The sequence below is a fragment of the Marmota monax genome, unplaced genomic scaffold (genome assembly GCF_021218885.2).
Source record: "Marmota monax isolate L192 unplaced genomic scaffold, Marmota_monax_Labrador192_F-V1.1 WCK01_AAM20220418_F8-fsc00071, whole genome shotgun sequence".
Classification (NCBI taxonomy): domain Eukaryota; kingdom Metazoa; phylum Chordata; class Mammalia; order Rodentia; family Sciuridae; genus Marmota; species Marmota monax.
The window spans coordinates 4,896,621-4,908,870 of record NW_026695217.1 but is presented as its reverse complement, the minus strand read 5'-3'; the positions used below and the strand labels follow the sequence as shown (position 1 = coordinate 4,908,870).

Below are 12,250 nucleotides of genomic sequence, written 5' to 3'. Positions count from 1 at the left end.
TGCTTGCTTAACAATACCCTGCCATTTATGAAGGAGTCATTTAGTGTAGGATTAAGCCGTGCAAATGCAATTGTGAAGTGAGTATTTTTATGCTATTCTTCCATTCCTATTTGAAAATGGCACTTGGGATTTAAAATCACTTGAATTATTTGAAGAACATTTCATTTCCCGTGCAAATGTGTTTCTTCCTGTCCTTTAAATAAGCTATCTCAATTTTCTTCATGATTAACAGATACACTTTGAGCCAGACTTCTTTCTTAAGTTGGTTTAGCGTTTTCTATAAGCAGATGGTTTCTGATGGGGATTCTTTACCCTCCAGGGAATGATCAGCCTTGTGCTGGAGTGCATCGACCGACTGCACGTCTATAGCAGTGCCGCACACTTTGCCGACGTCGCTGGGCGAGAAGCTGGGGAGTCCTGGAAATCCATCCTGAACTCTCTGTATGAGTTGCTGGGTAAGGACCTTGGAGTTCTCAGGGCAACTGAGTTAGTCTTTTTAACAAGGTCACATAATAGTTATAGCAGTTTTATAACATGTTTCTGGTCAGGACTAAGTATTTATCAGTAACTGATAATGTTAACTATCTAAATCTGAGTGGGCAGAGTAGCTGGAGTAACAGATTGACTTGGGCAAAGGCAGAGGCTGTCCATGCTCTGGTTTGTGGAGGTGAGGGGTCTCCATGTGGATATGGATTAAAAAATTCCCTTTTGTTTTAGAGTTAGTGTCACAAGCCTCCCTCTTCTTGCAGCCTCATTATGTCAGGGATCTGCTCTAATCTCCTTCCCTTGATGATCTGCTTTTCTCAGTTTCTAAGTGTGTTCAACCTACATCAGGTGCTGCCAGGGGTGGTTTCTGCCACGTTCCTGTTGGACCGTTGGACCCACAGGCCTTTGTTATTATGGGCCTGAACTATTGCAATTGCTTCTGTTTTTTATCTCTTACGCAGAACTGGGAGGGGCCTCAGATTTTATCCTGTTTGCAAGTGAGTAAGTGGCTGTCTTGGTGGAGGGCATTTGTTTTAGTCAACTTTTTTTCTGCTGTAACTGAATGACCCAACCAGCACAATTACAGAGGAGGATAAGTTTATTTGAGGGCTCACAGTTTCTGAGGTCTTAATCCATTGAAGGCGGGTTCCATTCCTCAAGGCTGAATATCATAACAGGAGAGTGCGGTAGAGGGAAGCAGCTCACATTGTGACCAGAAAGCAGAGAAAGACTCCACTAGCCAGATACAAATATATACCCAAAGCCACATTCCAGTTCCCACCTCCTGCAGCCCCATCGTACCACTTTAGTTACCACTCAGTTAATCCCTATCAGAGGAATAAATCACTGGTTGGGTTAAGACTCTCACAACCCAATCATTTCTCCTTTGAACCTTCTTGCATTGTCTCACAAGTAAGCTTTTGTGGGACATCTCACATCCAAACCATAACAGCATTCGTCTGTACCTATCACGTTTCTCAATTAGTTGTGTGGTCCTGGTTTCAAAGGCAAGAACAGCCCCTTTCTAGATTTTGCAACTCTGTCATCTAACTTAGCATCTGGCATGGAGTGGATATGGCAAATGAGCATCAATGAAATCAGTGGGTTCTGGTGGAATTGGAAGGTGTGCTGGAGTATGGAACAGAATAAGGCATTTTTAGTATGAAGAATGTGGAGCACTCAAAATATTTGAAAATTCTTTGTAGTGTAACTGAACTTCATTAAACATCATAGAGTCACAATACAATTTAGCACATAAAACTCTTGTGCTTATTCGACATAGGAGGTAACATTTGGTTGGATTTGTGCTAGCAAAATCGAGGACACTGAAGGTTTACAGCCATCTGGATTCATTATTTTACCCACAGCATCATTAGGATAAGGATTTTGTGGTGCCAAAATACTGAAAGTGTGTTTTTCTCTTAAGTGCAGAAGTTATAGCACTGAATTTCTGAATGAGGGACAGGCTGGAGTGGGTATTTTTGTTTTTGTTTTATTTTTTATCAGCACATTGTAACTTAATCTTTTGTGACACCAGATGAATTCCTCAAAGGAGGTGCTTTATGAAGAGGTTTGTCACTTGTGTGTCTAAGGGTAGAGTGGGTCATATGCAGAGAGAAGGTAGTGGGTAAACTGAGGTAATACACATCTTATCTTTTCCTCTCAACTAGTCCCTGCACTCTCTGTTGGGCCCCTCAGCAGGTCATGTGTCCATGAACCATGAACTTGAGCAGAAGGAATTATGATGATTTTCATGTGGTCATAGAAAAGTCCATTCTGGCAAACTCCACACTTCAGCCTCAAACCTCCACAGCGTTACTTGGGATTAAGTGTGATCATCGTAGAGCCTGTATAAGTAGCAAGTGCTGGGGCTGGGATGTGAGCACAGCTCCTCACTATGACTAGTTTTGTGATTTGCTTTCATGGGACCACGGCTAGAGAGGTGATTTTAAAATGGCTAAGTCAAATAGAAAGAGAAGGACAAGTTGCAGGTGGGATGGTGTCTTGGGATGTGGTTCAGTTCTGAGTAACTGAGTCCCCAAATCCTAATTGCCTTAAGCAACAGAGGGGCCTTATTGGCTCCCTCTTATCGCCTCTGCAGGGTTCTGTTAGTTCCTGGTGCCCTAGGTATCCTCTGATAGGGAGGGAGAAGTAGAAGAAGTCTGCTCCTAGTAGCTAGCTGTCTTTTGAGAGAGAACATGCCAGTTCCCAAACCCCTGATAAACCACAGCTCTCATTTCATTAGCCAGTCATTCTGGCAGGGGAGGGAGTTTTACTGGGTTTGACTGGCCAGGGACCCATTCCTGAAATGGCACTCAAGCCCCCAGCTGCCCAGCTCTGCCACCAATGTGACCTTCAGGCATGGAGACAGATTTGTGTCCCATTTTCTGATCTTAAAAGTGGAAGAAGTAAAAGTACTTTTTTTTTTTTTTTTTTTTAGGGTTGTTGTGCTGATTACATGACTTCAAGTTAGGCACTTGGAAACGGGCTGGGCAGGTAGCCAGTGACACCTGTATTTATAATGAAAAATGTAAAATGGCGATAGCAAATTCCCTTGTCATTGGGTAGCTTAAATTTGGTAAAGGTGTCAAATGCTTAGCATATCACATTACTTTGCTCTTCTAACCATTATGCCAATTTCTTTGGATACTTATGTCACTAACATTTCCCTGTTGACACAGTAACATTTTCTTCTCCAAAATCTGCTTTCATTTCTCTTGTTATTGCTTTTCAAGTAGGTTTTTTTCAAAAAATCACTTAGAATTAGTGGATACAATAAGGAAAGTTTTGGATTAGCTTGTACACATAGGATCATGATTGTGGTTGGTCCGTGAGAGGAAGTACAGCGTTCTATATAGTTATCTCCAGTCTGAAACTTTTACACTCTATAATCCCACATGTTCTCTGAAGACACCATTTCCATCTCACACACATGACCTGATACTCTAAATACAGTCAGCTCACCACAGCCATGGGATCTGCCGCTGTGAATTCAAATGGACATGGACTAAAACTATTCAGAAGCTTGGCATCTGTACTGTACCCTAAATGATACAGCAGAACAACTATTTATATGGCATTCTGATTGTGTTAGGCATTATAAGTAACTCAGCCATGATTTAAATTCTGCAGGAAGACATTTATAGATAATGTAAAAAAAAGCAACACCATTTTTACACAAGGGGCTTCAGGATCTGAGGTTTTTGTTCCTGTGGTTTTGTCCCCAGTGGATGTGGAGGTCAGACTGTATTTGAGACCTGAGTGATGTCTAGATCCTGCAAGATTTCTGGATGCCATCTGCCGCCTCCCCTTCAATCTTAATTTCAGACTGCAAGGAGGCTCATGCTCTTCCTACCGAAAGTCCACAGCCTCTAATGCTGCCTGCCTGCCTCTGAACCTGGCCTCTAGAGCACCCAGCCCTGTGCCCAGCCTCATCTTGTCCTTCCTCCATTGCCCACTGTCTGGCTTCTCTGCCAGGGGTCCTCCCAGTCCTTTATTCCAATTTAGAATCACACCTCCAGCATGTCTGGTGTTACTCTGTATCAAAGAAATTTGAATATTTATTAAATATATATGACTATTCCCTTAACTGTTTACATCTCATTTGATTAAGAAAAGATTTGGTGGTGCTGTTATTTCATATTGACATAGTTAGAATTCCCAGAAATTTTCCTTAAAGGAAGATAATGGTATAATAACCATGTATGTCACATGTCACTAAGAACACAGTGATTTCAGGAACATGGATATTTTTTACTTTTAAACTATTTTTTTATGGAACAAGAAATCAATTCTAAGTATACTTCTCCCAAATGAAAATGCCCTAGTATGCAAATACATTTAACCTTTACTTTTGCATATTGCTACTCTCAGGAGTTTCTGTTCATTGCCCACTCCATACCTGTTTCTTCCAGGTAATTCTGGGTGTTTGTTTATTTAAATTCTTCAAAAAGTTTCCTTTTCCCTCTACCTGCTTTCTCAAGCATCTTAATTCCTTGTGTGGTCTCCTGGTGGGACGTCTTTTTATAACAGAGGCTAACAAGCTGGGGGCGGCACATGGACTTGGCATCTGATGAATCTCTTGGTGTTGATAGAATGTTTTGTTCTATTAGGGTTTCTATTTAAAAAAGACCATAAAATAGGTGCCTTATAATCACAGATGTTTGATTCTCATTATCCTGGAGGCTGGGAAATCCAAGCTCAAGGCTCTAGCATATTCTGTGGTGGAAGGGGAGAGGGTGTCTCTAGGGTCTCTGTTTACAAGGGCATTTAATTGCATTTCTGAAGTCTCTGCTCTTAAGGCCTAAATCTCCTCTCAAAGCCCCCACCTCCTAAGGCCATCACCTGGGGGTAGGCTTTCAGCATATGAATCTTGGGGTGGGGGACCCAAACTTTCGATTATAATAGAATCTTCATCCATTTCTCAAAGATGAATTGAACCTCCACCATGGGAGGGGCCCTGACTCAGGTATTGAGGGACAGTGGTAGCTAGGGTAGGTGCTTTTTCTTCTGGAGCTCATAGTGGCTTGAGAGGTACTGGTAGCAAAGTTAACAGAGCCAGCCACAGTGCTGTGTGGTTGTGTTGCAGTGCCCATAGCAGAGCTGAGGCAGCCACAAGGTCCTTTCTCACCAGTTGTTGCCATTATACCAGAAGGACTGCAGACGTGCCACCCCAGAGTAGTGGGGTGAGTTTATCAGAAGGGATGGAAGAGGGCACTTGAGAGTAGGTCTTCTTAGAAGGGAGGTATGCCCCTCCCAGCCCTCCAGTTCTACTGTAGGTCTCAGGGAAGTTTCCAGAATCTTGCCCAGGCCCACCTCTAGACTTTTGACTGAAAGCAGGATGGCATCAGATTTCCAAGTCCCCACTGCACATAGCAAGGGTTCAGGGCAAGTCTAGTTCACCTTGGCCCTTGCTGACTGGTTTTTACACATTTTATTATTAAGTGAAATTTGCCTAATTTCCCTGAGTCCTAGGATCTGGTCTATGAAAGGGTCACGAAAAATTTTCCCCCAGATAACTTGTGGTCTTCCCCTAGGCATTTTGGGCTTGCATTTCTCCTGCAGATAACAGTTCTCTTGCTGATGAATATAATACATCCTATTCACTTAAGCCAGGTAGGGTTACAGGTAAATTGATTGGTAAAAGAAAGCATGTGGGGGTCAGCACAGTAGTCCAGTTTATAGAACTACTCCCTTAATCTCATGGTCCTATTACTCACGACTGTCTGTTGCCTGTCTATCTGAATAACCGTGGGAATAAGTAAGTAACCAAAGACTGATGAATTTGACTGTATGGCATCTACAACTCTTAAGATAATATCATCATAGAATCAAAATAGATGAGAATTTGCAAAAATATGCAACCTGTACAAAAGACAAAGTCTGTTTTTAAAATATATTGTTTTTATTAAATCTGTAAGAAAAGGAAATATTACCTGATAGAAAAATAGGATTGCAAGTTCAAAGCCAGCCTCAGCAACTTAGTGAGGCTCTGAGCAAGATCCTGTCTCAAAATAAAAATTTTAAAGGGATGGTGATGTGGCTTAGTTTTTAAGTGCCACTGTGTTTAATCCCTGTACCAAATATATATCCGCGGGCGCACGCGCACACACACACACACACACACACAGAAAGGCACCTCCTGTTTACACACTGAACATTTCTGAAAGAGCACACAGGAGGATGGTAGGTGGTTTTCTTCTTGGGAGAAGGAATTTGATTTTCTACTTTCATTTCCTGTGTGTTCTGTTATTTATTGTTAATCTGTTGAAATGCATTACTTTTGTTAAAAAAACAGTTAACGTATCTGACAAATGCTAGAAAAATGATGGTAAAAGAAAAGCTGTATATTAATTCCAGTTGAGTTAAAAAACAGAACACTTTTCTATCAGTGTGAATAAAGAGACTTTCTCCCTCCCACCCCCCCTCCCAACACAATATTTTTAATGCAACAGGTGTTTCAGGTAGGTGGAATTATGAGAGACTATTTTTAAACTGTTTTTAAATTTCTCTTGATTTCTGTTTTTATTATAGTGACTATTGATTTTATAACCAGAAAAATTAGCAAATAAAACTGTTGAATCTTGATATGCAGAAGACTTCAGGACCATCTACTTGCTGCCAGTCACTTCTGTTGAATTCATTGTCATTGCTTGACACATAGTCATATGCAGGGATGCGTGTTTCTACCTCAGTCTGGCTGGAAGAGTCTCAGATTCTGCACAATAATTGAAAATTCTATAATCTATTTGCATTTCACTGCCCTTTATTCAGCTACCAAAAGGTGTGGTTCAAATATCAACTCCACATTCATGAAGTTCCCCCAGCCCCATTCCTCCAAATAGGTAGATGGTAGATTTGCTTCTAGGTTTGTGTGTGAAATGAGTCAGAACCTTCTTTTGCTTTTCTTTTTTTCTTCAGTGTGTGTGTTTAGTCTGGGAAGAGGAGGAGGATGTGAGAACTATGATCTATAATAATTTTGGAATTTGACATGGATAGATTTAATATGTGTTTTAGGTGGAGAATGAAAAAAAGTAGATTTATGAGTTGCCATCTGGGAGACCTCAGATGCTGTGGACACAGATACTCATAGTTTGAAAGTGTTCTGTGGTCCTCTTTCATACATCTTTCCTGACATCCACAAAATTAATCTGTGGGATGATGGAAGGCAGGCATGATTTTCTAAAGATGTCAGAGAAATGACTCTGGTGAACTCTCTGTGAATACTCATTTCTCACAATTCAAAGTATGCAACAAACAGAATGGATGGCTGCTATTGTAATATGGCAGAGGTGAGCATTTCTGCAATGTTTAATTAGCTTTTATGCTGCTTGTGACCAAAATACTTGACAAGATCAACTTCAAGGAGGGAACACTTATTTCAGGCTCAGTTTCAGAGATCTCAGTCCATAGATGACTAGCACCTTTGCTTTGGGCCCAAGATGAGGAATGTCGAGGAAGGGGCCCATGGATGCCTCGTGTAGTTTGTTGAATAGGCGTGATCCCCGAAGCCAAACCTGCACACACATGCTGGCAACACAGCACATTGTAGAGAGTTGTGAATTCTGGTGGTCCCATGTTTGACTGGGATTCGCTGCTCTCTGCCATTGCTCAGTATCCCTGTCCCTAGAGAGCATAGTATTCCCTCTCTGCAGCCCAGGAAGTGATCAAAATTGAAAATTTGAAGGTTGGTTTCTACTGAACATGTATTACTTCTGCACCATTTTACAGTCAAAAAACAAACAAACAAACAAACAAACAAACCTGTAAGCTGAACCATTTTAAGTTGGAGACCATCCATAATAAAAAGTACTTTTTTGCAACAATAATTTTTGATTAATTACCAATATTGCCTGTGTTTCACATTCTGACTGAATGAAAGTTTAGGGATTTAGTTAGTTATTCAACATTAATTAAATTATTTCAGCAAGCTAGCATTTTCTTAAAAGTTTCATTCAAAATGTTTTTTATTATATTTAACATGTAACATAGTTATTTAACAATTCTACATTCTTATTCCATAGAAGACTGTGCCAGCACTTATGCTGAGAAATAACATACCTTCTAAGTTTTATGCCCTGTGCAAAGGTACAGTAAGAGTATCAGATGGAAAGGGATTTATATTCAGGTTCAAATTTGCTGTGCCAGCCATAGGGCCTGATGCATTTGCATCAGTATTTCTGAAGTAAAGGAAGAAAAATGTGATGCCAGGAGGAGGAAGGGTCTTACTGTTCGAGGCCAACTACGCAGAGATCAAAGAGCAGTTTAAGGCATGGCAAACTTGTTCCTCATTTAGAAGAGAGCCTGTGTATAACATTTTGATACACCTTTTAAAGTTGTCATTGTACTTTGGAGATGAGCAGAGCACTCTGACACATCTGATGCTGAGTGCCATACACTCTGAATGTGGATACCATTGTTTTCTCTCTGCTTTGGAAAAAGTAGGTTTATTGTATTATTTGATTTTAAAATTAATACATCTTGCCGGGCACGGTGGTGTGTGCCTATAATCTTGGTGACTCGGGAGGTTGAAAAAGGAGGATTGCAAATTTGAAGCCAGATTCAGTAACTTACCCAGACCCTGTCTCACAAATAAAAAAATATAAAGGACTGGAGATGTAGCCAGTGGTAAAGAACCCCTGGGTTCAATCCCCAGCACCCCTTCCCTGTTAATATATCTCTCTTATAAAAAGTTAGATAGTGAAATAAGATGGAGCTACTCTTAAAAATTACTGGCCTCTCTTTAAATATTGTATTGTTCAAAATCTCACCAACCCTTAGTAAGCACTTGTGCTGTTTCTGACCAGGACAGAATTCATTTTTTAAAAAAATACTGGGCTTGCTTTGAAATAATTTAATCCATTGAATTTTTACTTTAAATTTTTAGATTAAGTAAAAGAAAATAGATTGAAAGAGACAAAAGTCATGTAGCAATTTCATACAAGGAGTGTTCTTTGGTGAAAGGATCGTAAAAAAAGGCGAGATAAAGCAAAATTAGAATAGATGACCTCAGGTTATCTGAGTCTTTAGAATGCCTTGTGACTCTCCAGGTGGGAAGGAGAGCTGTAGGAAAAGACACATGGTTTCCAAACTTAACTAGCCATAACCGTCCCATCATTTCTCCCTGTGACGTTCAGTTACATCCCTCTGTATACCTGCTGTTATGTCTCCTGGTGTTTTGTGCTGCATGTTCAGGAGAACTACACTGCTCTAACGTCTTCATCACATGGGAGAGGAGACTGAGCTCTAGGGAGATGAAATACTTGACTCTCATGGCTAATTGAGAGCAGCAGGTATCAGAACCCAAGAGAGTCGACTCCTGTTTCCATCCCCTTCATTGTTACCTCCCAGTGTGGGAAGCTGCTCTCTGGAATTCCTTCCTTCCAATGAGCAGAGGTTGTTTCAGTCCCATTAATAAATACCAAGTAATTTTTCATGTCAGTTTTCTCTGTGTGTTTGTATTTGCATATGATTTAGTTGATACATGAAGATATTTGGTTCTTCATCCAACATTTGAGCATTCTCATTAGCTTACCTTGATTTTTGAACTGGAAAATTGTATCAATGTGAAATCATCTTCTTTTGCAGCGGCTCTAATTAGAGGAAATCGTAAAAACTGTGCTCAATTTTCTGGCTCCCTCGACTGGCTGATCAGCAGATTGGAAAGACTAGAAGCTTCCTCGGGTATGTTTTCTGGTTCTTTCCTTGGTGAGAGGTATTTTTCCTGTTTCCTCTTGTTTTATGCCCTTTCAGGACATAAAAACAAACTCTGATGTTCAATGTGTTTTCCTTTTAATTAGTTGAAGACTCTAATTTGTTTATTGGGTCATTAGTATTGTCTTTAGTTATTTCTGAATATCAATCTAACAGTATCCTGTCCATTTCCATTTTTAAAAGAATTCTAGTTGTAAAGTCCCGAGAGCCACTGAAGAGCTGGAATTCTCATTTTTTCCCATGACTCCTAATGGACTGTATAAGCAGAAAGATGGGCTGGGTATTCTTTTTGTTTTCTCCTTGTGTTTAAAATATTATTTGGATAGTTTTGGGAAGAGATTATTTTCTCAAATCACAGAGCACAACATTTCATTTAGGAGGATTTTGGTAAGTACGAATGAACAGTCTGTCTAATGGGAAAGTAATTATGGTCAACCTGATTCAGGCATCTCTAACTTGTTAGTTTTATTCTGGTGTGATAGGGACTTCTCTGTGATGGCTAGGCTGGCAAGGAGGGGAACTGGAAGAAGGAAGGGACAGCACACTCACTAGGTTCTCTAGCACTGGGAGGTTGGGTGTCAAAACCTGAGATAAGGAGATATATGGGAAGAAAATGGTTAGACCCAAGGGACCAGGGTCACCTAGATGTCTGACCACTAGCACTGATCTTCTTTTCCATATTTTCCTTTAGTTCATCTCACTTTCTCTCCACTATTATTTACATCCTGTCCCTACAATTGAAGACAGGCATCATTGATAATTAAGAGTTGCCTCTAGCTTTAAATGGTAGTAGGCAGACCCCTCGCCACTATTACTACAGAGCAGTAATACCTTCTCAGCATTCATGTTCCCCTGGGCAATTTTTAGAGTCCCTGAATTTATTTTTAGTCATTTTCTCACTGGTGGATCCAGGCTCCTGTCCTTCCTGTTACTCATGGAGAGAAAGAAGTAAATGATGAGGAAGGAAGCTGGGCATGTGAGCCAGGTGGGAGGAGGGAGGCTTCTGTCTCAGCCTGGGAGATCACAGTGGGCATGGGAGCAGCGGGTGCCCTAGAGCCTCTCCAGGGATGGCCCAGCCCTGCTGGCGGGACCAGTGGCTTAGCACACAGAGTTTTGGTTTTCCTGGCTGTGCAAAACATTTTTCCTAAAGATTTTCCAACTCAATTTTCTGTGGATGTCAGGGACCATGGGCGGCCAGTCTTAGAAAGCCAGAGTACAGACCAGCCACTGAAGCCGGAGGACATTACACTGTGAGGAGGGTGTCCATTGGCTTATGACTCATTCCAAGCACATTTTCCTTTGTCATTTTTAGTTTTAGAAGCTGAAAAGCACAATTCTTAAAATCTGAATGTCACTTATGACTGGGAATGCCTGGCTGCCCTGTTCTGACCTCTGCTTCACAAAGAAAGCCTTTCTGGGAGAGAGGCTGCTACTTCCTCAGCTCTGCCTGGAACAAAGTCGCATAAAATCTGCACACAGAGGCCAGGGGAACTAACTGCAGGATGGAAGGAACGGTGGCCTCGGTGTTCTGTGGACTTGATGGCCCCTTCTGATTTAAACCAGAGAATTAGATGTTCCCTCACCTGTAGCGAAGCACCATGTTTGCAGAATTCCTTTTAGGATCCATTGTGTCTTCTACCAGCAATGTTGTACAAATCTCACTGAAGTCACTGAGATGTAGATCTCTTAATTAACCAGGATATGCCAGGTTCTGTTTTATGTGCTTTACAAACACTAACCATTAATTCTCATGATGGCCCTGGGGTAGATGCTGTTATTATCCCCAGATCTTAGATGAGGGAATTATACAGATGAGACTCAGGAAAATTTAATAACTGAAGCAACTCAGCCACCTCATTGGTCCTGACTGTCTGGTGCCACTTTCCTTAATCTTAACTGGCCTGTTACGTTGCCTTGTTGAGTATGAGATTATTAATGGAGATGAAACTAGGTATAGTTATACTGATATGGTATTCTCTTGTGTTCTGGTTCAGCTTTTTCTATTTTTTACACAAAATCTAGTTTCTAAGCAGAGTCTCATGGGCTTCTCTTAATCTTGTTTTTCTTGATCCTCTTGGTGCACTCCTCAATTGCTCAATTATATTTGCTTATATAAATACCACTTGTGAGAAATGATCAGAAGTCTCAAAATTAAGACTTAAGAAAAAGGGATGGGAGCTGGTTGAAATAAATCTTTTATAGTAGAAGTGGAGCAAAAACTATAGGAAGATGCAATGTAGTCACCAAGGAGCTTTTAAAAAATGTAGTGAAACTATACATAGCATTATCTTCTCTAACTCCATCCATTTACTTGCAAATGCCATGATTTTATTCTCTTATTACTGAGTAATATTCCATTGCATATATATGCCACATTTTTTTATCCATTCATCCATCGAAGGGCATTTAGGTTGGTTTCACAGTTTAGCTATTGTGAATTGTGCTGCTATAAACATTGATGTGGCTGTGTCCCTGTAGTATGCTGTTTAAGTCCTTTGGGTGTAGACCGAGGAAAGGGATAGCTGGGTCAAATGGTGGTTCCATTCCCAAT

At 40.7% G+C, this 12,250-nt stretch overlaps 1 protein-coding gene across 5 annotated transcripts in view; it reads left to right on the top strand.

Moving 5' to 3' along the window:
- Window positions 1-12,250, top strand: part of Ryr2 (ryanodine receptor 2) — a 596,528-nt gene that overhangs the window by 303,889 nt on the left and 280,389 nt on the right. For all 5 annotated transcript variants that reach the window (XM_058575026.1, XM_058575025.1, XM_058575027.1 and 2 more), the window contains exons 16-17: window positions 320-455; window positions 9,574-9,669. In XM_058575026.1, coding sequence (XP_058431009.1) covers window positions 320-455; window positions 9,574-9,669 — 232 coding nt within the window. The remainder of the gene's footprint in view (window positions 1-319; window positions 456-9,573; window positions 9,670-12,250) is intronic.